The sequence below is a fragment of the Papio anubis genome, chromosome 9, assembly GCF_008728515.1.
Source record: "Papio anubis isolate 15944 chromosome 9, Panubis1.0, whole genome shotgun sequence".
NCBI classification, from domain to species: Eukaryota; Metazoa; Chordata; class Mammalia; order Primates; family Cercopithecidae; genus Papio; species Papio anubis.
Window position 1 is genome coordinate 29,847,418 of NC_044984.1, and position 22,982 is coordinate 29,870,399.

The window sequence follows — 22,982 nt, forward strand, 5'->3', positions numbered from 1 at the left end:
GAATGATGTATTTTTAGGGTTACCCAACCTTTTCCCATTGTCTTTCATCGGAAAGCTCTTAGAAACTTGGGTCTAATCATTCCTTTACCCTTGTCTGGCACTGGTGCCATAAAATTTGAGTACACACTGTTCTCACAAATTCTCCATCCCAGTTGGTCCTCACAGTCACCATGCAAGCGAGACAAAGCTGGCCCAGCATCGTCTCCATCTTACAGAGGAGGAAGGGAAGCTCTGGAGGTCATGGGATTTTTCCGGGGTTCACACTGCTGTAGGTGGCAGCTGGTACTCACACCCAGATCTTCAAACTTGCCAACTAGTGGCTATTTTCTGTTTGCTTCGTCACTGATTTTTGTCACAAGCACTGAAGAAGTTCTGATTTCAGACTGCAGCTTTTTTAAAAAAGAAAAAAGGATCTAGGAAAAGCATGGCATGTATGTGGCATTGGAATATTTACCAAAAAAGAAAGAGAAACACACATAGCAAACCATCCAGGGACTCTGTCTGTACGTCTGCATCTAGAGAACAAGGACAAGTCAAACCACTTGCCTAATGATAGGAGCAGAGTCCTGACTAAGACATGGAATGCAATTTGTTACTTGCAAATGAAGTAAAAAAAAAATAGTCATTTACTTAGGAAAACATGTCTCTCAGGGCATAGAGACAAAGAATTCTTAGTGCTAGGGTTTTAATTCAAGTTCTGCTTACAGCACCATCCACGTGACTCTGTACTTAGCAATCTGACCCCAGGTTTAGTCCAAAAGAATTGCCTGAATTCATTTACCTGCACACAATGAACATGGTGATAGAAAAGGCCAGCGGTTGCTCAGAGACCCCCGCCCAGCCTGTGCCTCACTGTGGCACTGGCAGCCACTGGATCTCTTGGCCTAAGTCAAGGAGACAGAGGACCAGGGAGAAGTTGTGATTCCCTCCAGAGGGTTCTCCAAGCAGTTGGTTTCTTTGCAGTGACAGCCATCATGGCCCTGCTGACTCAGGTTCCCTTAAGGGTCAGAGAACACTGTCCCTGCTGCCTCCCACAGCCCCGACTGGGGTCTCTGCCCAGGGCAGATCCCCTCATTCTTAGCTTCCACCAGAGACCACCAAGCTAAAAGAAACTACAAGAAACCCAAACTAGATCTGTGCAAGGAAAAGTCAAACATCTGCTCTGGTGTCCGGGTCTCACTTGCTGGGTCTCAAACATCTGCTCTCATCATCTCCACTTACTGTTCTGTGCCTCAGTTTTCTCCTCTATAAGAAGGGATGAAAATTCCATCATGGGATTATTTTAAGGATTAAATTAATTAATGCACATACATCACTTGGTTTGCGGCATGCCTAGCATGTGGTTAGCATTTAGTAAATGTTTATGTTTATAATTAGTGTATCTGCCAATGAAAATGTTGTTGGTAGCTGTGGAAAGAACACTGGCCTGGGAGACAGGAAACCAGATCCTGCCCTGCCACTAATCTGCAGTGTGACTTTGGCCACAGTGTGACCTCCTGTTCCCCGACCCCAAGCTCCACCAAACAGGCTCAGCTTCCTTGATTCTCACACAAAGGAGCTGAGCTCAGGATCCTTTTGGCTTCTTCCAGCTACCCCATTCCAAGAGTCTGAAGAAGTCTCACTTCTATGACAGCTTCAGGAATATGGACAGTCACAGTGTCCACTCATCAGGAATGGAGCAGGAAAGTGAAAATTAAATAAGAGGGAAACGGGTACAGAAGGACAAGGCTGTTGGCATGGGGTGTGGAAATCCACATGCAGGGACTGTAACCAAGTTTCATCTGAGGCCTAAATTAAGTTATAAATTAAATCATTTAGACTGTTTTTTCCTTTCCAGCTGTCTTTGGTCATCGAGCAGGTATGACCTTTTGTTGGCCAAGAACTCAGAGGTAGAAACTGGCACTTATTTAACTGAAGGGATGCAGAGTGGGGTCTAGCTTATCCCCTATGGCAAACACACTAGTTTTGTGGGGAGTTTTCCTTTTTTTTTTTTTTAATGACAGATAAAACTGTATGTATTTACCATGTACAACAGGATTTTTGAAGCATATATACATTGTGGAATGACTAAGTCTAATTAACATAGGTGGTACTTCATAGAATTACCATTTTGTGGTGAGAGCATGTAACATTCACTCTCTTAGTGTTTTTCAGGAATACAATATATTATTCACTATAATAATCTTGTTGTACAATGGATCTCTTGAACTTACTCCGCTTGTCTAAAAATTCTGTACCCTTTGACCATCATCTCCCTAATCCCCCTCACAACCACCCCAGCCCCTGGGAACAACCATTCTGTTTCTATGGGATCAATGATTTTAGATTTCACATGTAAGATCATATGTTGTTTGTCTTTCTGTGCCTGGCTTATTTCGCTTAACATAAGCCACTTCTGTGTCTGTATCCAAAGGAAGTGAAGTCAGTATGTAAAAGAGATATCTGCACTCCCATGTCCACGTCAGCACTGTTCACAATAGCCAAGATATGGAATTGACCTAAGTGTCCATCAACAGATGAATGGATGAACGGAATGTGTGTATATACACAATGGAAGACTGTTTGGTCTTTTAAAAGAAGGAAATCCTGTTGCTTGTGACAATATGGTTGAACCTGGAAGACTTTATTTAAAGTGAAATATGCCAGCTTTGTTTTTATTTTAGAAGCACCAAGTTCCCCAGAAGCCCTCCCCTGGGTATGGGATGCTTCCCGCTTAGGGAATAGAGAGTCAGAGTCCCCCAACCTGAGCTTTTGCTGATGGGAGCTTTTGCTAAAAAGCTGATGAGATCCCAGGAGTAGAGGATGTGGAGAAAGGGAGGCAAGTCACAACTAAGTGAGGCCAGCCAGACTGTTCCAGGCCCTAACCCGAACCCGACTTCCCAGTGCTTCCTGTTGCACTGGCCCATGCTGCCCAGCCGTTCCCCGAGGCCTTTGCTCACACTGTCCCCTCCACCTGGGCAGCCCCTGCTCCTTTTCTGCCCTCAGAAACCCTGCCTGTCCTTAAGGACCAGATTAAATGCCCCTTCCTTTTGCCATCCCCTTGCCCCCACCATCCCTGTCTGGCAGAGTGAACACCCCTCCCTCTGTGTTCCCATTATCAACACAGGCCAGCATCTCAAAAGTGCTCCCGTGTCTGGAAGTTGTTTATATGCCTGTGGCCCACCCTGCATGGCTCTGTCAGCTCCTGAAGGAGTTAAGTCCAGTGGTTCTAAGTACCAGGCCTGGCACCTGCTGGTGACTCCACACATCTTTGAGTGTGTAAAGGATGTAGCTGGCCCAGGGCCTGAAAATGCCTTGTATTTATGTCTGATTTACAAAAATTGCTCCCAAGCACTCCTCAACTCCCTGCCACCCATCACCATTAAAGGACTCAGCTCTCCTGCTCAGCCAGTAGTTGTGGTCCCTCTGCTTCTGGTCGCTGGCCCTGGCCGGAGCCTTGCCCTGTTCACTGGGACTCCCAGCACATCTGGCCAGCCAGCTGGGCCCTTTCTACATGTCGCTTGTCTTCTCTGTGCTTTGACCCTCATTCACTTAGGGAAGGGGGTATCCAGCCGGAGACACAATGATCCCCAAGTCTCACAGCCCATGACATTACACATCCGGCCCTGAAGAAAGTCGCCAAAATCCATCACCTCACCATCAAGGCATCTGCGGTTGCTTTTCTGAGATGTCCTATGGCCTGGGTCCTGCCTATGACATTAACGGCCCCCAGGGCCTGCTGGCTCCCCCTGAATCCCAGCTTTGTTCTGCAGTCAGAACCTCAGCCTGGAAGAAGGCCCACTGAGGCCCGTTACCAGGACATCTGGGAAATCCTTGACATTTCAACAGGAACTGTGCCCTAAATGTGAGTTAGCATGAGAGAACACGGCCACCCTTGTGCTCCGCCCCACTCAGTTAGTTTCAGATGTGAAGGATACTTACACTGCAAGGTCGTGAACTTTCAGAACTGGAAAGGGCCTTGAAGAACATTGAATCAAAGTGTGGTCCCGAGACCAGCAGCATCTGGGAGCAGTGGCCAGCCATCCTGGTTTTCCGGTATTACCCAGGTTTAACACTGAACAGCATTACCATATTCCAAGAAATCCCTCTGTCCTGGGCAAATGGGGATCATTAGTCGCCCTTCTGAGAGCAAATTCTCCAGGGTCTCACCCTAAACCTAATGAGTCAGAAACTTTGGGGGTGGACCCAGCAATTTGTGTTCTAACAAGCCCTCCAGATAATTCTGAGACTTGCTCAGGAGAACCACTCTGCTGATAGCTAGGAAAACAAACACCCCGAGAAGACAGTAACATACCTCACGAAGCACAGACAGCAAAGAAGGGCAGACACAGAGAAAGGGTCCTGACTGCACTGTGAGGTTCAGCTGCCCCAGCTCAAGCCAACAGGCTCAGAGAGTTACCCCACAAACTCCATCAGCCTGCTAAGTAAATATGGTACTGAAAAGGACCCAAATCACTTGCTGTGGTCCACGGGCACTGGGTGCCACTCTGGGGATCTGGGAAGGTGGGGACAGCCACCTTCAGAGAGGATGGGATCCCTCTGAGCCCTGAGCATTTGGACAGGCAGAGAGGAGCAGGTGTTTCTGATTCAGATCACAGCGTGAATGACCTGGAGCAGGGATGCAGCAGGGCCTTTCAGAGGCCAAAGAAAAGACCAGCTTCACAGAGGTGGGGGGTCTGGGGGTATGGTCCCTCTCCTTTGTCCTCCTGGGCCTGTCCGTGATTCTGTGTCCAGTGTTGATTACCACCCCTGGGTGGGAGTCTCTGCCTTGCCTGCCCCCCACTCTCTGGCTCTTGCCCCTTAGGGACACCTCCTCCCATTGGTTCAAGAAGCCCAATTCATGTGAACAGAAATAACCCACTTAGGGAGGCCAGTCTGCTTCCCAGAAATCAGAAGACACTCCTCAAAGCTCAGCGAAAACAATTTCAGGGGATTATCCAAAGTCCAGGTCCCTCCGTTCATTGGCGGGGGCAGATGAACCCACCTCAAGTGGCATATGTTTGCTTCTCTCCAGGGGCTACTGCAGCCATTACCATGCCCACCTTGTGTATCGCTCTCTAGGCAAAGAAAAATTGTGGGGTACAACAAGGTCCTAGACAGGGGAGTTCATTGGGTAGCCAGGAGGAGGGCTGGAAGTGATTGCTAGCAATAGTAGCTCCTCCTCTCTCCCTCCTTCAGCCCTGTCCCCTTTCCCTAGAGGCAGCAGAGCTAAGTGGGCTTTGGAGCCTTTCCCAGTGCTCTAGGCATGCTCCAGCCTCCCTCCCTTACAACACAAAAGCGCTTCTGTATTAGTCCGTTTTCACACTGCTGATAAAGACTTACCTGAGATTGGGAAGAAAAAGAGATTTAATTGGACTTATAGTTCCACATGACTAGGGAGGCCTCAGAATCATGGCAGGAGGCAAAAGGCACTTCCTACATGGTGGTGGCAAGAGAAAATGAGAGAGAAGCAAAAGCAGAAATCCCTGATAAGCCCATCAGATCTCTTGAGACTTACTCCCTATCACAAGAATGGTACACGAAAGGCTGGTCCCCATGATTCAGTTACCCCCCACCCCCCGGGGTCTTTCCCACAACACATGGGATTCTGGGAGATACATTCAAGTTGAGATTTGGATAGGGACACAGCCAGACCTTATTGTTCTGCCCCAGCCCCTCCACATCTCATGTCCTCACATTTCAAAACCAATCATGCCATCCCAACAGTCCCTCAAAGTCTTATTTCAGCATTAACCCAAAGGTCCACAGTCCAGAGTCTCATCTGAGACAAGGCAAGTCCCTTTCACCTATGAGCCTATAAAATCAAAAGTGAGCTAGTTACTTCCTAGGTACAATGGTGGTACAGGTATTGGTAAATATAGCCATTCCAAATGGGAGAAATTGGCCAAAACAAAGGGGTTACAGGGCCCATGCAAGTTCAAAATCCAGCAGGGCAGTCAAATTTTAAAGCTCCAGAATCATCCCCTTTGACTCCAGGTCTTACATCCAGGTCACGGTGATGTAAGAGGTGGTTCCCATGGTCTTGGGCAGGACCAGTCCTGTGGTTTTGCAGGGTGCAGCTGCTTTCACAGTCTGGCATTGAGTGTCTGCAGCTTTTCCAGGCACATGGTCCAGGCACAAGCTGTCGGTGGATCTACCATTCTGGGGTCTGGAGGACAGTGGCCCTCTTCTTACAGCTCCACTAGGCAGCTCCCCAGTAGGTACTCTATGTGGGGGCTCTAACCCCACATTTCCCTTCCACACTGCCCTAGCAGAGGTTCTCCATGAGGGCCCTGCCCCTGCAGCAAACTTTTGCCTGGGAATCCAGATGTTTCCATATATCCTGTGAAATCTAGGCAGAGGTTCCCAAACCTCAATTCTTGACTTCTGTGCACCCACAGGCTCATCACCATGTGGAAGCTGCCAAGGCTTGGGGCTTCCACCCTCTGAAGCCACAGCCTGAGCTTTACGTTGGCCCCTTTCAGTTACAGCTGGAGCAGCTGGAATATAGGACACCAAGTCCCTAGGCTGCACATAGCAGAGGGACCCTGGACCCGTCCCACAAAACCACTGTTTTCCTTCTAGACCTCTGGGCCTGTGATGGGAGGGGCTGCCATGAAGACCTCTGACATGCCCTGGAGATATTTTCCCCATTGTCTTGGGGATTAACATTTGGCTCCTCATTACTTATGCAAATTTCTGCAGCTGGCTTGGATTTCTCCTCAGAAAATGAAATTTTCTACTGCATTGTCAGGCTACAAATTTTCCAAACTCTTATGCTCTTCCTCCCTTATAAAACTGAATGCCTTTAATAGCACCCAAGTCACCTCTTGAATGCTTTGCTGCTTAGAACTTTCTTCTGCCAGATACCCTCAAGTTCAAAGTTTCACAGATCTCTAGGGCAAGAACAAAATGCCGGCAGTCTCTTTGGTAAAACATAACAAGAGTCACCTTTGCTGCAGTTCCCAACAAGTTCCTTATCTCCATCTGAGACCACCTCAGCCTGGACCTTATTGTTCATATCACCATCAGCATTTTTGTCAAAGCCATTCAACAAGTCTCTAGGAAGTTCCAAACTTTCTCACATTTTCCTGTCTTCTGAGCCTTTCAAACCTCTGCCTGTTACCCAGTTCCAAAGTTGCTTTCACATTTTCTGGTATCTTTTCAGCAATAGCCCACTCACTGGTACCAATTTACTAATATTAGTCCATTTTCACACTGCTGATAAAGATGTATCCAAGACTGGGAGGAAAAAGAGATTTAATTGGACTTACAGATCCACATGACTGGGGAGGCCTCAGAATCATGGTGGGAGGCAAAAAGCACTTCTTACATGGTGGCAGCAAAAGAAAACGAGAAAGATGCAACAGTGGAAACTCCTGATAAACCCATCAGATCTTGTGAGACTGATTCACCATCGTGAGAATAGTACTCGAAAGACTGCCTCCATGATTCAATTACCTCCCCCTGGGTCCCTCCCACAACACATGGGAATTCTAGGAGATACAATGCAAGTTGAGATTTGGGTGGGGACATAGCCAAACCATATCAGCTTCCTTTCCAGGCTGCCTAGCTGCTTCCCTCCTGGTCTTGTCATTTGAAAATATCCACCTCCCGGTCTCATTTCCTTCCACCTCATGGTGCAGCCCTAACCCCCCACCTGTCCTCCATGGATGAAAGTGAGCCCTTGCTAGTCCTCATTTGACGGAGACCTCTTGGCAGCATGTGGCACTGTGGACCACCCTGTCTTCCCTGGCTTCCAGGACCCTGCACTCCCCTGGTTCTCCTTCTACCCTCTCCCTCGCATACCATTTTGCTGCCTGGTTTCTTCTTCCTCCGCTGGCTCTCTTTTTAGACAGCAAGGCTCCTCCTCAGAATCTTTCCTGCCCTGCCTCTTACACACACTGCCTGCCTGATGGAACCTCCTCTCTATGCTCTTGAGGAGTCTGTGCCCTGCTCTCCATCCGCCACCCCCTTCTCTTTCTTGGACTTAAGCGCCACCATCCTGGGGTCAGCCTTATCTTCAGGATGGAAATCCAAGTCTCAGAGCTTGGCACGTAAGGTCACTCTTGACCCCCTACATATCCTTCAGCTCTCACTCCCTCCACTCATACTCTGTACCAGTGGCCTCCAAAGTGGAGACAGACAGTACACTGGGGTGCAGGGAGGACTTAGTGGAATCTGTATCCCTAATTATTTTTACCTTTAAACAGTGCAGAATTAAACTTTGAATATCTGCATATAGATTGATAATAGTACATGAATAATATTTATCAATAAATTAGTGGAGGCAGTTGTACAGTCAGAATTGCTTGGCAACCACTGCATGGCATTATCTCTGGTCTTGCTGTGTAAGACCTGCCATGCCCCAGCATGGGATGCTCCTACATACCTTAGTACCCACTGCTTCCTCTGCTGTGTCAGGGTGATATTAGCTGTGAGCAATAGCATATTCAAACATGTAGCCGAAAGAAGCTACAAGTTTGTCTTTCTCTCATGTAAACTCAGTCTGGAGGTAAGCAGCTCAGGGATGGTATGGCAGCTCTAAACTCATCTGAGACCCAGACTCCTTGAACCCATGGTTTCCAGCTCATGGCCCAGGATGGCTGCTTGAGCTCCAGCCATAACATTAGCATTCCAACCAACAGAAAGAAAGGGTGAAGAGAGACATGCCCCCGCACACACACATTAAGGATACCTCTGATTATTAGAGATAAAGAATGACATCTATTAATGATGAAGAGTTTGATCCACCATAAGGATATCACAACTCCAAATTTCTTTGCACGCTATAAAATATCTACAAAATATATGAAGCGAAAATTAACAGTATTAAGCAAGGGATAGATAAATTCACAATCATAGTGGGAGTCTGGAATATACCTTTTTCAATAGCCAATAGAACGTATCAGTAAGGATATAGAAGATGTGAAAAGTACAATTAACAAATTTGATCTAACTGACACATACAGAATTTGTACCCTAAAATGACAGGATTCTCATTCTTTTCAAATGCCTGTGAAACATATATCAAAAAATGATCCTTGTAAGAAGTTGCCTATACCACTTCTTATATACCATTTACCGGCCAGCAGTGAATCCTCCTTCTAGCAGGACGGGAGTCTGGGAAATGTTGTCTGTTCCAGGTGACTAAGTATCTAACTAAAATTGAGAGGTTCTATTCTAACAAATACTAGGGGGACCAGCAGTCTCTGGTCCCTCCCCTTCCTCCTTTGCCCTGGTAGATCTCGTCCTGTGAGTACTGCACAGTGGGTAAAAGCTTGAGCCCAGAAGCAGAGATTCTTTATTCAGCTCTGACTTTGTCATTTACTTGTTATGTGACTTTAGTTGAATTATTTAACCTGTCTAAACCTGATTGTATTATGAAATGGGAATAACCCTATTTCATAGGGGTATTGGGAAGACGGACTGAAATCATGAGTGTAAAGCACTTAGTTCTGTGCCTGGCACATAGTAAGTGTTCCATAAATATTAGCTACATAGAGAGGTTAAATAACTTGCCCAAGGTCACACAGCCAGTAAAATGACAAAGCTAGCTTTCAGATCCAGCCATCTGGCTTCAGGCTGGTATTGACACTTCTTTGGGGCCTCTGCCACCCCCAGCACAGGGCCCCACACGTGGTGTTGGGGAAAGGAGCACTGAATGGTGGAGAATAGGAAACTCAACTACAGATTAGCCATGTGACCTTAAAAAAGTCATTTTTAAATATGCATCTTAAATATGTAAAATTCCTCATTCTTTCTGCAGAAGATTGAATTAAGTGAGCCCAAAGGTTTCCCCTGACCCTGACATTTTGTGGTTCTATCTTCCCTACCACGAATGACCGAAATTTTACCATTAGAATGGTTTCTTTTCCTTAAGCCTTGTCTTCTGCCTGAAGTTCTTTTTAAAAGATACAATTTTCCTTTAGAGGGCAGGGTCCTGACTCTGTGGTTTGAGTAAGTGAATCAGGCCCCTTTGCCGCAAGTAGAGAGAAGGTTCTGGGGCAGAAGTCCAGTGGCCCTGCCTGGGAGGGGAGGGGTGTGCACAGGGAGAGAGACTGCAGACGGGAGTGGCCAGGCCCCACAAACTATGCCACTTGCTAAGGGCCTGCGATGGCCCAGGAGACGCTGCACCTGCTCTCTTGTCAGGACTGACTGCATGACCGTGAAATCGCTCCCATTAGATCCCCTGGCCGACACCATCCACGGCCATATCTTACAGGCTTTCTTTTTTCCTCCTTCTGTATTTATTCTACCACCCTACCTCGAAAACTAAATTGGAGAAAAATGAGTTTTGTCTTTTTTTAACGAGAAGACTAGCAGTCTTAAATTGCCTTCTTCAAAGTCTGCAAATAGAAATCACAAATAAGTCAGCCACATTGTCTTTTCCCTCTTCCTCTCTTCCTGTCTCAGTGAGCCCATGAGCTTGAAATAAGAGGCAGAACAGTGGCTCAGAGGAAATAACTGGGGCGCGGCCAAGCACCAGCCCAGGAGGCAAGAACAGGATGAAAGGAGGGCCCAGTTGGGGGTTGGAAATAATGGAGGAAGAGATGGAAATGCTAAATCCCCCTGGCCCAGCCCATGTGTCTTCTCTGCAGGCCCAGCAGCCATCGTCCATTATAAGACTGAACAGGATGACTGGCTGATCATCTGCCTGAATAAGCATAAGCCGTGCCTCATTGCTTATGGTTCTGAAATAAAAGAGGTTCCCAAAATGGGGGTAATTTCTTAAAGACCAACTACTCTGTGAGTGTGGGTGTGCACGTTCCCGGGGCAAATGTAGCTCAAGAAGGGGAAACTACAAAGGCTTCAGACTTTCTGAGGTTCAGACAGAGAAGCAAACAAGATTACCAGGCACAGTAGGCCCTCTCTGCCTTTATCACCACCGTTGATGTCATACTTCCCAGAGAGTCCATCAGTGGGTGTCAGGACAAGAGATAGCATGGTGCTGGGGTAAAGACAGGAGTTTTAGGACTGGAGTCTTAGGCCATCACCCCAGTTCTATGACATGTAATAATGGGTAACATTGATTGAACACTTACTACATGCCAAGGACTATGTTAAACACTTCACACAGATTATTTCATTTAATCCTCAAAACAACCCTATGATATATGTGTCATTATCCCCACTTACAGATGAGAATGCTGAGGGATGGGAGGTCACATAACTTGCCCAAAGTATCACACATCTTGTGACAGATCAGGGTGTGAACCCAGGGAGTCAGACTCCAGGGCCTCTTGTACTTCCTCCTGCCAAACCACCAGGCCTGTCTGGGCCTGCTTCCTCATCTGGAAAGTCAAGCTGCAGCAGCCAGGTTGGGTGGACTGGGTGATCACTGGGGCCCTTTCCAGCACAGGTGCTCTGCTCTGGGGTTCATGCCACACCTGTGGATTCAGAGTCCTTTTCAAATGATGCAGAGTGCAAGTTTCCTATGCAAAGTAGTGATGCTGAATATGTGTGTGTGTGTGTGTGTGTGTGTGTAAGACAGGTAAACTTGTGTCCTGCAACCCTGATGAGACAGGACAAGAGATTAAGAATACAGTAAGACCAGCGCAAAGTCTGTGGGAGAATTGTAGGTTAGACCTTTGTCAAGAGGACAAAACTGACATCTAAAGTTCTGGAAGATTCTGCCCCACTTCACCTCTATTTGATGTCCTTAGCAATTCCCAGATCTTTGCTCCATGCTACCCATGCATAGCCTCAAAGTCCCCCGGCAGATAGGTTAATGAGCCCTTCGAAGGGAACCTTGCCAAGATGCTCTGGCTCTGGGAAGGACAAGGTGGTTCTTGGTGATTCCCTGGCCCAGCATATGTGTCTTCTCTGCAGGCCCAGCAGCCATGGCCCACTATAAGACTGAGCAGGACGACTGGCTGATCGTCTACTTGAAGTACTTACTCTTTGTCTTCAACTTCTTCTTCTGGGTGAGTGAATTTTGCACACACATCCTCTTCCCAGAACACTGAATGAGTCAAGCTACCTTTTTTTTGTGTCACCACTTTGAGGTTGATATCTTTCAAATCAAAGATCAACGATCAACCATGGATGAACTCTTCCCACTTTAAAGCGAATATGTACATTTGCTACTGAGAAGGAAGAGAAGAATTGAGTCTGCAGGTTGGCATGGAGTTCGTACCACCTGGTATCTGAATAGAGGCACAAACATAACAATAAGCTTTGTGTTCCAGCCCTACTGTATGAAGGGTCCAGTTCTTTCTTCCCCACTAACTTGTTGCACCAGTGCCTTTTGGAAAATGTGACTGCCTGAAATAATAACTTGTTTTCCACTGAAGTCCATTCGCCTTTCATGGTTAACATTCTCCAGGCCCAGGGCAGAGAAACAGAAGTCCTGGAGGCTCCGACTACTGCTGCCTGTGATGAAAATGATCTCTATGGCGACTCCCCTCAGGAGCCTGTCTGGGTGAGGTCTTCCAGAGGGGTGTAGTCTGTCCACTTGAAGCAATCATCTGGGCAATTGGGAGCAGAATACCATCAGTTCCCAAAAATAGACACTGGAATGTATATATTTGTTACGACAGTCTCACTAAATTTGAGAAGGTAGAAGGGTGACAAGAGTGCAGGCTTTGCAGGCAGCTGGACCCATGCTCTGCTGACTACTAATGGTGGAGCCTTGGGCAGGCTACTTAACTTCCAGGAATCTGTTTCCTCAGCTACAATTCAATGATAAATTCTAGCCTGTTGGGGTTGCCTTCAATGAATGTAGTATTTTGAATATATTAGATGTCAAATGCCTAAAAATACCAGCCAATCAACCGATGATAAGGCATAGCTGGGCTTCCTGCTACCACGGTAAGGGAGAAGACACTTGACAGAGTCTTAGAAGCATCTCAGAAAGGCAAATGCAAAGGTGGGGGACATGTCTGAGTTTTCTGGGTCTTTCCTACAGGGGCTTGCTTAAGATTGGAAAAGACCATGACATGAGAGTTTAGGGTGGGTAGACATGGCAAGGCAAGAGTTCTGAAGAGTCTTGGAGAATAGACCAGTCATTAGATGCTATCTATTAAAAAGTTGTGCAGTCTGCTATTTGTTTAAATGTTTGCAAGTTCCTGAAAGGAATAATAAAATAATTTGTCACTTTTACCTTCCTGGACGAGAGTTTCCTGCAATACTGAAGTCGTGACGATGAAGATGGTGCAGTAATAAAGCTGTGTTGATATGGATAGGAAACTGTGTGGTAGAGATGGTTTCTATTCTGAGGGACAAATCCAACAGGGCGATAAAGATTCTTGCTAAGTAAGCATTTCTTTTTAAGAATAACTTTATTTCCTGATTATAAAAGTCTTATGTATCCACTACAGATAATCTCTAAAATATTAAAAAGTATCATAAAATGAAAATTGTTTTTATCTCACTATGTTCATTTCAAAGTGCCATAAACTGGATGGCTTTAAACAACAAAAATTTATTCCCTCACAGTTCCGGAGGCTAAAAGTCAGAAATCGAGGTGTCACAGGGCCAAGCTCCCTATGAGACTTGGGTAGAATCTTTCCTTGCCTCATCCCAGCTTCTGGTTGTGGGTGGCGATTCTTGGCACTCCTTGGCTTGTGGCTGCATCGCTACAGTCTCCAAAGCCTCTGTCATCACACACTGTTGTCCCTGTGTGTCTCTGTCTTCACATGACATTTTCTTCTTACAAGGACACCAGTCATGTTGGATTAGGACCCACCCTAATGACCTCATCTTAACTTGATTACATCTGTGAATATCATATTTCCAAATAAGGCCTCATACTCAGGTACCAAGGGTAAGGATTTCAACATATCTTTTGGGGGACCCAGTCCAACCCAAACCACTGGCCACCCCAGGAACAGCCACTGTTGACATTCCCTCTAGACTTTGCTTTGATCAGGGCAGGAGATGATGGTGACTTGCACTGTGGGAGTGTCAATGGGGATCTAAGTATTTGCAGAGAGTGAAGGGATTTAAAAGGTGAAATTGTCAAGATTGAGTCCTTAACCTAAAAAGGCATCTGGGACGTGTGGATGGTAGATGGTAGAGCTCTTCATTGTAAACAGGAGACCAAGGTTCAACCTCAGTCTCCAATAGCGCTGGCTTTAAGACTTTTGAGATCATGTCCCATGTAAGATATACGTGGAAGCATAAGAAATAGTTATGTGAAACATTGTTCACCAAAGTAAGTTTACCCTTATGTTGTGTGATGCGCTCAGATTTTTTTTCTATTTTGATTATTTCCTTCTTTTTGTTTTTAGTGCAGCTTACAACCCACTAAACTTAATCACAACCCTAATGGGTCACATTCCAAAGTATGAAAAATTCAGAGTCATCTTCACCTCCACCTGAACGAGGTCAGACTTCAGATGGCAATCCTTCCCCACCACCCTGTCCCTCACTCCCGCCTCCCGCCCCGGCCTCCACCACCTAGAATTTCAGTTAAGCTGGTGTTGATTGGATGATCCTACAGAGCAGGGAAGGAACCAAAAATGCTGACACTTTCTTGCCTCCTTTGCAACCGTAAAAGAAAATGTGGTCCAGGGTTTCCTCTGTGGCCACCCAGGAGATGTGTTTCTTTCCCCTCCCTTTTCTTCCATGGCTCCCAACGGCTCCCATCGCCCCTGCAATGGTGTTCTCTAACTTATTATTTTAGTCAGCCGCTTGGCTGTGTTAATAATCAAAACTTTTCTAGCCTCTCAGGCGCTCTGCCAGGCTATGGGGAGCACTGAGGAAGCAGCTGCTCCCTTGCCTGGAGAGGCTGCCTCTGCTCCACAAGCTGTGTCCCGCCCTTGAGCATTAGCTGAGGCCTTGGTATTTCCTCAGGGACCAGGGATACATGGGGCTAAGACAGGTAGCAGAGAAGACGGAGGACTCGAGCCCCAGCAGGGGAGTGAGATGACTTGAGAGCATCACTTCGGGAGTCAGGGAGGCCGTGGGAGGGAAGCACCTTCTGCCGAGGCTCAAAGCCCTTCTCTTGGTACATCGACATCCCACTGAATGTGGCCACTGCCCACTTTCCAGGCTTGCCATCTAAGAAAGAACAGGTGATGGCTTTTCTGCTACACCCCTTCTTGAGATGCTGAATGGCCTGGGACCACTGCCCACCCCCCCCGCCACAGTCTTCTGCCCCACTGTGCTGTCAGGATCTGCTGGGAGACAGAGTCACAGTTGAGGGGGATGTGCACTTGGTCTGCACAGCGCCATGGCAGATGAGACAAGTTAGGACAAAGCCTACAGTAACCCCTTCTAGCTGCTCTGCTGTAGCTCAGGACTCTAGGCCTGCTGTAGCCCAGACACCAGTGACTTGCTTCCCAGGCCAAGCAGCTTCGTTGTGGGTCAGCAGCCCGGTTGGTTAAATGGGCACTAAACTGAGCATTAGGATTCTTAATTTCTGCTCTCCACACTTCCTTTGGCCTTCTTGTGGGACTGTGGAAAAGTCACTTCTCTCCAGGCCTTGGTTTCTGCATCCAGAATATAAAAGGGGTTGAAATCAATCAGTCCCTTCCTCCCTCCCTCCCTTCCTCCCCTGCTTCCTTCTGTCCTCCTGTCCTCCCTTCCTCCCTCCCTCCCTCCCTTCCTTCTTTCCTTCCTTCCTTCCATCCATGTGTAGCCCTCTGCTAGGGATATTAAGATGAATGAGATTTAATCAAGAGGCTAAAAGAGGAGGCACACAAGGTATCCAATAAAATAAATAGACTATGAGTGTAATTATAGAAACATGTGCAAGACATGGAGTTGGTACAGAGGACAGAATGATTTGCTGGGAGATGGGGCAGGGACAGCTCCAAGGAAGGTTTCCTCTGGGCTCTGAGCTGGGTTTGGAAGATGAACAGATGATCATATGTTCCCTCCCAGCTCCACCCTTCAGTAAGACTCATGAGATTTTGCTCTTGTTATAGGAGTAGATGGGAGTGGGGAAGACAGCAGAGGAGGTAGTGTTCTGAGGTTAAAGGCAGAGAGCCAAAAACAAGGATGCCTCAAAGTGGAAAATAGCCCTTAGCATGACAAGCCTATCCTTGAAGATTCCATAAACCAAGGCAGCAAGATCATGGGCAGAGCCAGAGAGAAATGCATGCCTGGCGCTCAGAGAAGGTCATTCATGAGCAGCAGCACCTGATGCATGCCTTTGTGTGCCCTCCTGGAGAGCTCGGCAGCTCGGGCATGGGACTGGGGTGCCTGCCTGCGTGTGGGCATAGGGTTCAGCCGTGCTGTATCAGGATTGCAGCCCGGTGTTCAGCTGACTCTTCTGATGTGGGAATGGGAAACCATTCTTTAAAAGAAGTTGAGTCTTGTTCAGACCTGGTCTCCCAGTCCTCTCCCTGAGCCCCCACGCTGTGTTTGCTCCCCATATTAGACCCATTCACTTCTCCTTCATAGCACCCTGGTGATTACTAAGTCAGGTCTTTCAACCCAGTGTCCTACAAGTGATCCTGGGGCAGGGGCAGTGGCAGTGTCAGGCATGGGCCCCATGATGGCCCAAGAGCCTGGCATCATCATAGCAGGTGCACAGAGGGTATTGGTTGAAAGAAGGAATGAGAGTAACCAAGCATCAGTCTGACCTTAAGATACCTAGGGCGCAACCCCAGCCTTTCCAGGAGCCTCTTCTTAATGACCCAGAGAAAAACCCATTCCTCACTGGGACTGCTGGGACTTTGTAGACTGCCCCTTTGAAAATCAAAACAGCCATAAAGCAGGAAAGAGAAACACTAGCTGTTGCCCTAGGAGCTCAGCAGACAGAGGCAGGTAGGGGAGCAGGTGCCATTTCCACAGCCCTCTGCAGAGCCCCATCCACTGAGTCCCACACTCACTGGGGCGGCTCCTGGGTGCCAGGCCGTGTGCTGGGCTGTGTTCTGAGGGGAGTGAGGGGCCCCCTGCCCCAAGTGCCGAGGGCTGCTGTGAAGTGAGCAGCACCGCAGGCTTGCAGGAGAGGGATGAACTCACCTGCCCAGGACAGTCAGAGCAGGTGCCACACTCAAAATCTCAAAATGGGCCTTAGAGGGTGTGTAGGAGTTCAATGGAAGAGGAAGGGCAGAGAGAACAATGTGTGAGGTGGGCAGGAATAAGAGCCTCCCTGAGGCCCACAGAGGCTGCCTTGCTTATCCAAATCCACACAGCCAGTAAACAGAGGGGCTTGGACTCAGACACCGTGCCACGTCCCAGAGTTCACCCTGTTTACCACTCTGCTAATAGTGCCTGAGTTATTAGGTAACCACACTGTTTTCAGGAAAAAGCAACTACTTAGTTCAAAGTGATGAAAACCCAGGAAAAAAAAAAATACAAAAATTAGCCAGGCGTGGTGGCACGCCCCTGTAATCCTAGCTACTCAGGAGGCTGAGGCAGGAGAATCGCTTGAACCTGGGAGGCAGAAGTTGCAGTGAGCCGAGATCGCGCCATTGCACTCCAGCCTGGGTGACCGAGGAAGACTTCGCCTCAAAAAAAAAAAAAAAAAAAGCCCGGTGTGGGGGAAAGAAAATACCAGAAGATGATGCCAAAAAGTCAGGTTAAGGCCAGACAGTAAGAGCCCCGAGACCATGTGAAAGAGTTTTTGGGCTTGGTGCCCTGGGTGTGGGAGCTGGTGGGGACTTCTCAGCCGGGGGTGCCTTGGGGGATCAGCCTGTGGGTGGAGCAGGAGTCAGGAGCCAGCAGCCGACTGTGGTGGGGAACCAAGTTGGGCAGTGTGGCGGGGAAATGGAGACAGGTTTGAGGGCAGAGGGGAATTGGCACATGGTTGTCGTTGAGAGGAGGAGGAGCCTATAGTGACCCTGCGGTGTCTGGGGTTGGTAGGTGATGGCACCACGGATGAGACTGAGCAGGGAGGAGGAGCACAGATGATGAGTGTGGTTCCCATGGGTGAGCTCCTGTCCAACCCCGAAGGCTTTTCAGTCCCGTGTGGGGCTTGGCATGTAGCAGGTGGCCAGTAAACACAAAGTCTGCTATCACCCTGTGCACTTCCCGTCACCCTGTGCATTTCCCGCGTCCTGAGCCATGGGCTCCTCCTCACTGAGGGTGGAGAACTCCCCTGCCCAGAGGATCCTTCCTTACTGGGATTCAAGTGGTCCTGGCTCCTGCCCCATCCCTTTCCTTCCCTCATTGTGGAAGCCCTGTGGTAGCAAGACACAAAGAAAAACGTCTACAATTACTTTTATACCCTCTGCCTGCTTTCCTCCAGGTCTGCTGCCTTATTTCTCTCAGCCCTTAGGTATGTGCAGCCACTCAGGTTAATGCTTCACCCCATCATGTTTCTTTCCTAGGAATGGAAAGTTCCTAAAATTACACAGCAGGGGTGGCCTGCTCCGCCCCTCCTGGCCGGCTTGCATCCTCATTGCCTGGCTTCACCCTCTACAGGGCTTGCCGGCTAGTCAGCCACAGGCTATGGCTTTGAAAAATGTAGTTATTGCCTAGGCCTGGTGGCTCACGCCTGTAATCCCAACACTTTGGGAGGCCGAGGCGGGTGGATCACCTGAGGTCAGGAGTTCGAGACCAGCATGACTGACTTGGTGAAACCCTGTTTCTACTAAAAATACAAAAATTAGCCAGGTGTGGTGGTGCATGCCTGTAATCCCAGCTACTCAGAAGGCTGAGGTGGGAGAATTGCTTGAACCTGGGAAGTGGCAGTTGCAGTGAGCCAAGATCGCACCACTGCACTCCAGGCTGGGTGACAGAGCAATAAAAAAAAAAGAAAAGAAAAGGAAAATGTAGTTATTACCCTCACGGAATACCACACCAGTTTCTGTAAAGAGCCAAATACTGTTGAATCAACTGTATGCCAATGGTTGTTGAATAGTTCAGTGGTGTCAGATCTTTCCCCACCCCATCAGTCCCTCTTCCTGCCTCTTCTGCTGCTCTCTGCTGGCTTAGGCAGTTTCCAGGTGGCTTGAGTGACAGCCAGGAGCCACTGGTTCAGAACCATCTTTGGAGGTTCTTTGGCAGAAGCTTGACCTCCAGTACTAGGTGGGGCAGTTTAACCTTGTGGAAGGGACCTCAGAGATATTCCCATCCAGTGCCCCCAGTTTACAGATGAAGAAACTGAGGCTTAGAGGGGCTGCATGTGGTTAGTCAGGCGCACAGTCAGAACTAGAACCCAGGCTGCTGACTTCTGTCCTCCCGTGACCCCCTCTGGTGACCCATCCAACAGTGAGCAGTGTTCATTTTCCTGTCCAGAGAAAAGCTTGTTTTCTAAAGAGATGACCATGTCCCAAGCAGGTCTTCCGAAGGAATGAAACCTTCTCATTCCTTACAGCTAAGCCTAAGGACTGGGGGGGTGGAGGCCCTCAAAACATTAGATCCTGGGGAAAAGCAATCAAAGGGCTTCCCAGTAGTTATAGGCTGGGAACCACCTAGATAAGCCTAGGAGAGGGGTGGAGGCCCTCAAAACGTTGGATCCATGGGGAAAAGTAATCAAAGGGGTTCTTAGTAGTTATAGGTTGGGAACCACTGGTCTAATACATCCCTTATTTAGGAGATGAAGAAGCTGAGGTCCAGAGAGGTTAAGGGACTATGTTGAGGTCACACCGCTAGTTATGCAAAGTTGGGACCCTCACCCAAGCCTTCCAGGCATGCTGAAGGGGGCAAAAAGAATTCCATGCAGGATATTTGGCTGCAAACCTCACTTTACACAATTTTGTTGACCCAAATTCAGGAAATCCCTCACTGGTCATGGAGGTTGTGTGAGCCACAGATAACCTATACCCACAGAGAATTTTAAAACCTATTCTAGGATTTCACTGAAGCTAAGGTATCATCAGTGGTAAGATACACTATTTGTTTTTTTGTACCACTAAGAAAAACTGCCAAGTATAATTATAAAATACCATCAGTCATAAGATACATCCCAACTTTAGAGATGTTAAAATGTGAGAGAAAAATGTGTGCATCATGGAATTGAAGAAATCTGCGTGATAGCCACTCCCATTCTGTTTGCTGTAGCCCAGATGGTGTCCTTCCGCCTGGCTCTTTCACCTGGTGGAGGTGCCAGTGGAGATCAAATGGCACTTTGAAGAAATAGTATCTGTTACAAACGGAGAAGTAGAGGAGCGGGCCCAGCCCAGTCTGTGGGATCTGGGTAGAGTCGTGGATTTGCTCTCTCAGGAGACGTGGGTTTGAATCTCAGTTCTGAAACTCTAATGGTGTCGTCTTGGGCACATTCTTATTCTCTTCAAGCCTCCATTTCCTCATCTGCACAATGCAGAATATGCGCCCTGCCACCCTGCCGCATGCCCACAGAACTGTTGCAAAGCTCAGAAGAGAAAATGGTAAACATGTGTTTGTTAGATCCACAAATGTCTGTGAATGCCCAGAAGGAGAACTGGGAAATGACAGAGTAGGTTGTGTGGAGTCTTCCTGGGGCAGATGGGGAGCTCCTCTCGGCAACAAGGCTCAGGGGGCATGGACAGGGCCCAGGGCACTTCTCTAGCTTTGACCACACCCAGGACCCCTTGAGGAAGCATTCCTCACCCATTAGAGGGAAGAGACCCATCCTTAAATGGGGGCAGGGAGACTAGCCGGCAGAAGTCCACCTTCCCAGGAGCAGATGGCAGAGACAGTCAGAGGTCCCAGGGGTTCTGTCCCCAAATCCTGGGCAAACACCCTCGTACTCCCCACCTGGCACGCTGAAGATGCTGTGCATGTGTGCATACACACACATTATGCCCTGCTGGGTCCAACAGTCACAGAAAGCGTAACTTGGCTTCATTGCAAATAGAATCAGCCAAGCCGAGCCCTCCCTGCCCTATTTCCCAACTCCAGTTTCTAAGGAGGCGTCCCCCCATCTGCAAGTCAGGAGGGTCCTATCTATCCCTCCCTTCTTCTCCGGACCAAAGGAGAATCAGACAGTTAGCAAAAAAGTCTCTCCTCCTGCAGTCCCAGGCGGCTCCAGCCTGTCAAGCACCCTGACTCGTCAATCATGGAGGCAGTGTGACTGAGTGGGCAGGCCCTGGGCTCTGAATTCTCGTCCTGCCTCTGCCCCTACCCCTGCCCCCAACTAGAGGCAGGACCTCGGGCAATTTACCTTTCCTCCATGGGTCTCAGTTTCTTCCTATGTATAGTAGGGATAAAAAGCCCAGCTGTGCTTCCCAAATGGGCAAACATAAGGATTAAACAAGGGGCGGTGCTGGAACAAGCCCCACCGGGGAAGTGTGGACAGAGGGAAGGAGCGCTTTGAGGGGAGAGGAACCAAGGGTGGCAGGAGTTGGGGAGGTGAAAAGTCAGGGAGGCAGAGGGACTCAGATACGTTGGTCATCGCTGAAACTGCAGTCCTCTCCCCCGGCCTCATATGCAGTAGGCCACCACAGTAAAAAGCACCGAATTCACAGTCGGACCTGGATTCCAAACCTGGCTCTACAGGCTGCTTACCTTGGACAAGTCTCCTAACCTCTCTCAGCCTCGATTTCCTCATCTATAAAATTGAGTAACCATACCATTCTCGCCTCCTTTGGAGGAATGAGTGAGCCAGTGCAAAAGAAGTGCCTGGCGTCCTGTGGGCATTGAATAAATGGCAGCTGCTGAGGCCCCCACCACCCGCTGCTCTAACCCAGTGGTCTCCTGCAGGTCGGGGGAGCAGCCGTCCTGGCTGTGGGCATCTGGACCCTGGTGGAGAAGAGTGGCTACCTCAGTGTCCTGGCCTCCAGCACCTTTGCCGCCTCCGCCTACATCCTCATCTTTGCGGGCGCACTTGTCATGGTGACCGGCTTCCTGGGCTTCGGTGCCATCCTCCGGGAGCAGAAGGGCTGCCTCTCCACGGTCAGTGCTCACCCCGTGCTTGGCAGGGAGGGGGAGCCCTGTACCACCCAGTCAGGTTTCCAGCAAGCGAGAGGGGCCCCAGCCCTGGAGTGGGAGGGGCTGAGGCTGTGGGAGAGCCAGAGAGGGGGTGGCTGCTCCTGGGTCTGGTGTTTGCCACAGTCTCCAGGTTCTTAGGACCCAAGCAAGCAGGGCCGTCTCAGTAGCTGCAGTGGCAGCTCCTTCTCCACATCTCCATCTCTGTCTCCTTCTCCCACTCCCCTTCTGCCTCCTCCTCCTCCATTTCTTCTTCTCCTCTTCTTCCTGCTCCTCTCCTTCTTCCCCTCCTCTCTACCCTTCCCCTCATCCTTATCCCTTTTCCTTCTCATTCTCTTTCTCCTCCTACTTGCCCTTCTCCCCTTCCTCTCCCTCCTTCCTCCTCTTCCTCCTCCTCTTCCCCTTCCTCCTTCTAGGTTTTATTATGGCAGTTTTCAAAGATATACAGAAATAACGAGTGTTTTTCATGAAGCTCTGTCTTCCCTTCACCCAAAGTTCAACAATTACCATCTCATAGCCGATCTGGGTTCCGTCCACTCTCTCACCTGCATCCTGCCCACTTCCTAACCCCAGGGTGGTTCTGAAACAGTCCCAGACAGCGTGTCATCTGTTAGTGTTTCAGTGTGTACCTCTAAAACTTCAGGACCCTCTTCTAGAAAACGTGATAACATTACCATTATCACACTTTAAAACAATTAACAGTCATTTCTTAATATCATGAAATACCCAGGCAGCCTCACATCTTCCCAGTTGAACCATAAGCTGTTGTTGTGTTTACATTTGAGTTAGAATCTAAATTAGGCTCATGTGTTAAAACTGGTTGCTTATCTCCTAAGTCTCCTAAAGTGAAGGCCCCCAGAGTTTGGATTTTGAGCTATTTTCCAGCAGGTGGGACATGTGTGCTGAGAGCCAGCCACGCCACCACCCACCCCCACATGGGGCCTACCATGAGGATTTCCAGCAGGGCAATGCAGGTCGGTCAGCTGAGGTCCTTGAGAGCCACGTAGCCCATCCCAGATCTGACCAACGTAGCTGGATGAAGGCACGTGACATGACTGACTAAAACCAGGCATGTAGGGTGTCTAGGGATATTCCCTGTGGGTGGCACTGACTAGCCATGAGGTTTACAGGGATCAGTGCAGTTGGGCCCAGAGAGAGAAGCCCTCTCCTCTGCAGTGTCAGCAAGCCTGTTTGTATCCTGTCTGGCTCTGCACCCCTTAGCAAGCAGGGCCTTCAGCCTGGCCTCAGGCTTCAGG

General features: G+C 48.7%; 1 protein-coding gene across 5 annotated transcripts in view; it reads left to right on the forward strand.

Moving 5' to 3' along the window:
* The window catches only part of TSPAN11 (tetraspanin 11), a 70,421-nt gene that overhangs the window by 16,081 nt on the left and 31,358 nt on the right, over positions 1 to 22,982 (forward strand). For 4 of the 5 annotated variants that reach the window (XR_634595.3, XM_021922156.2, XM_003906171.4 and 1 more), the window contains exons 2-3: positions 11,812 to 11,906; positions 21,502 to 21,693. Coding sequence is in view for 4 of the 5 variants with exons in the window: in XM_021922156.2 (XP_021777848.2) it covers positions 11,823 to 11,906; positions 21,502 to 21,693 (276 nt within the window). In the remaining variant the exon portion in view is untranslated. Of the gene's footprint in view, positions 1 to 7,284; positions 11,907 to 21,501; positions 21,694 to 22,982 lie in introns of those variants that run through there. The other variant, XM_031650403.1, reaches the window with a different exon arrangement.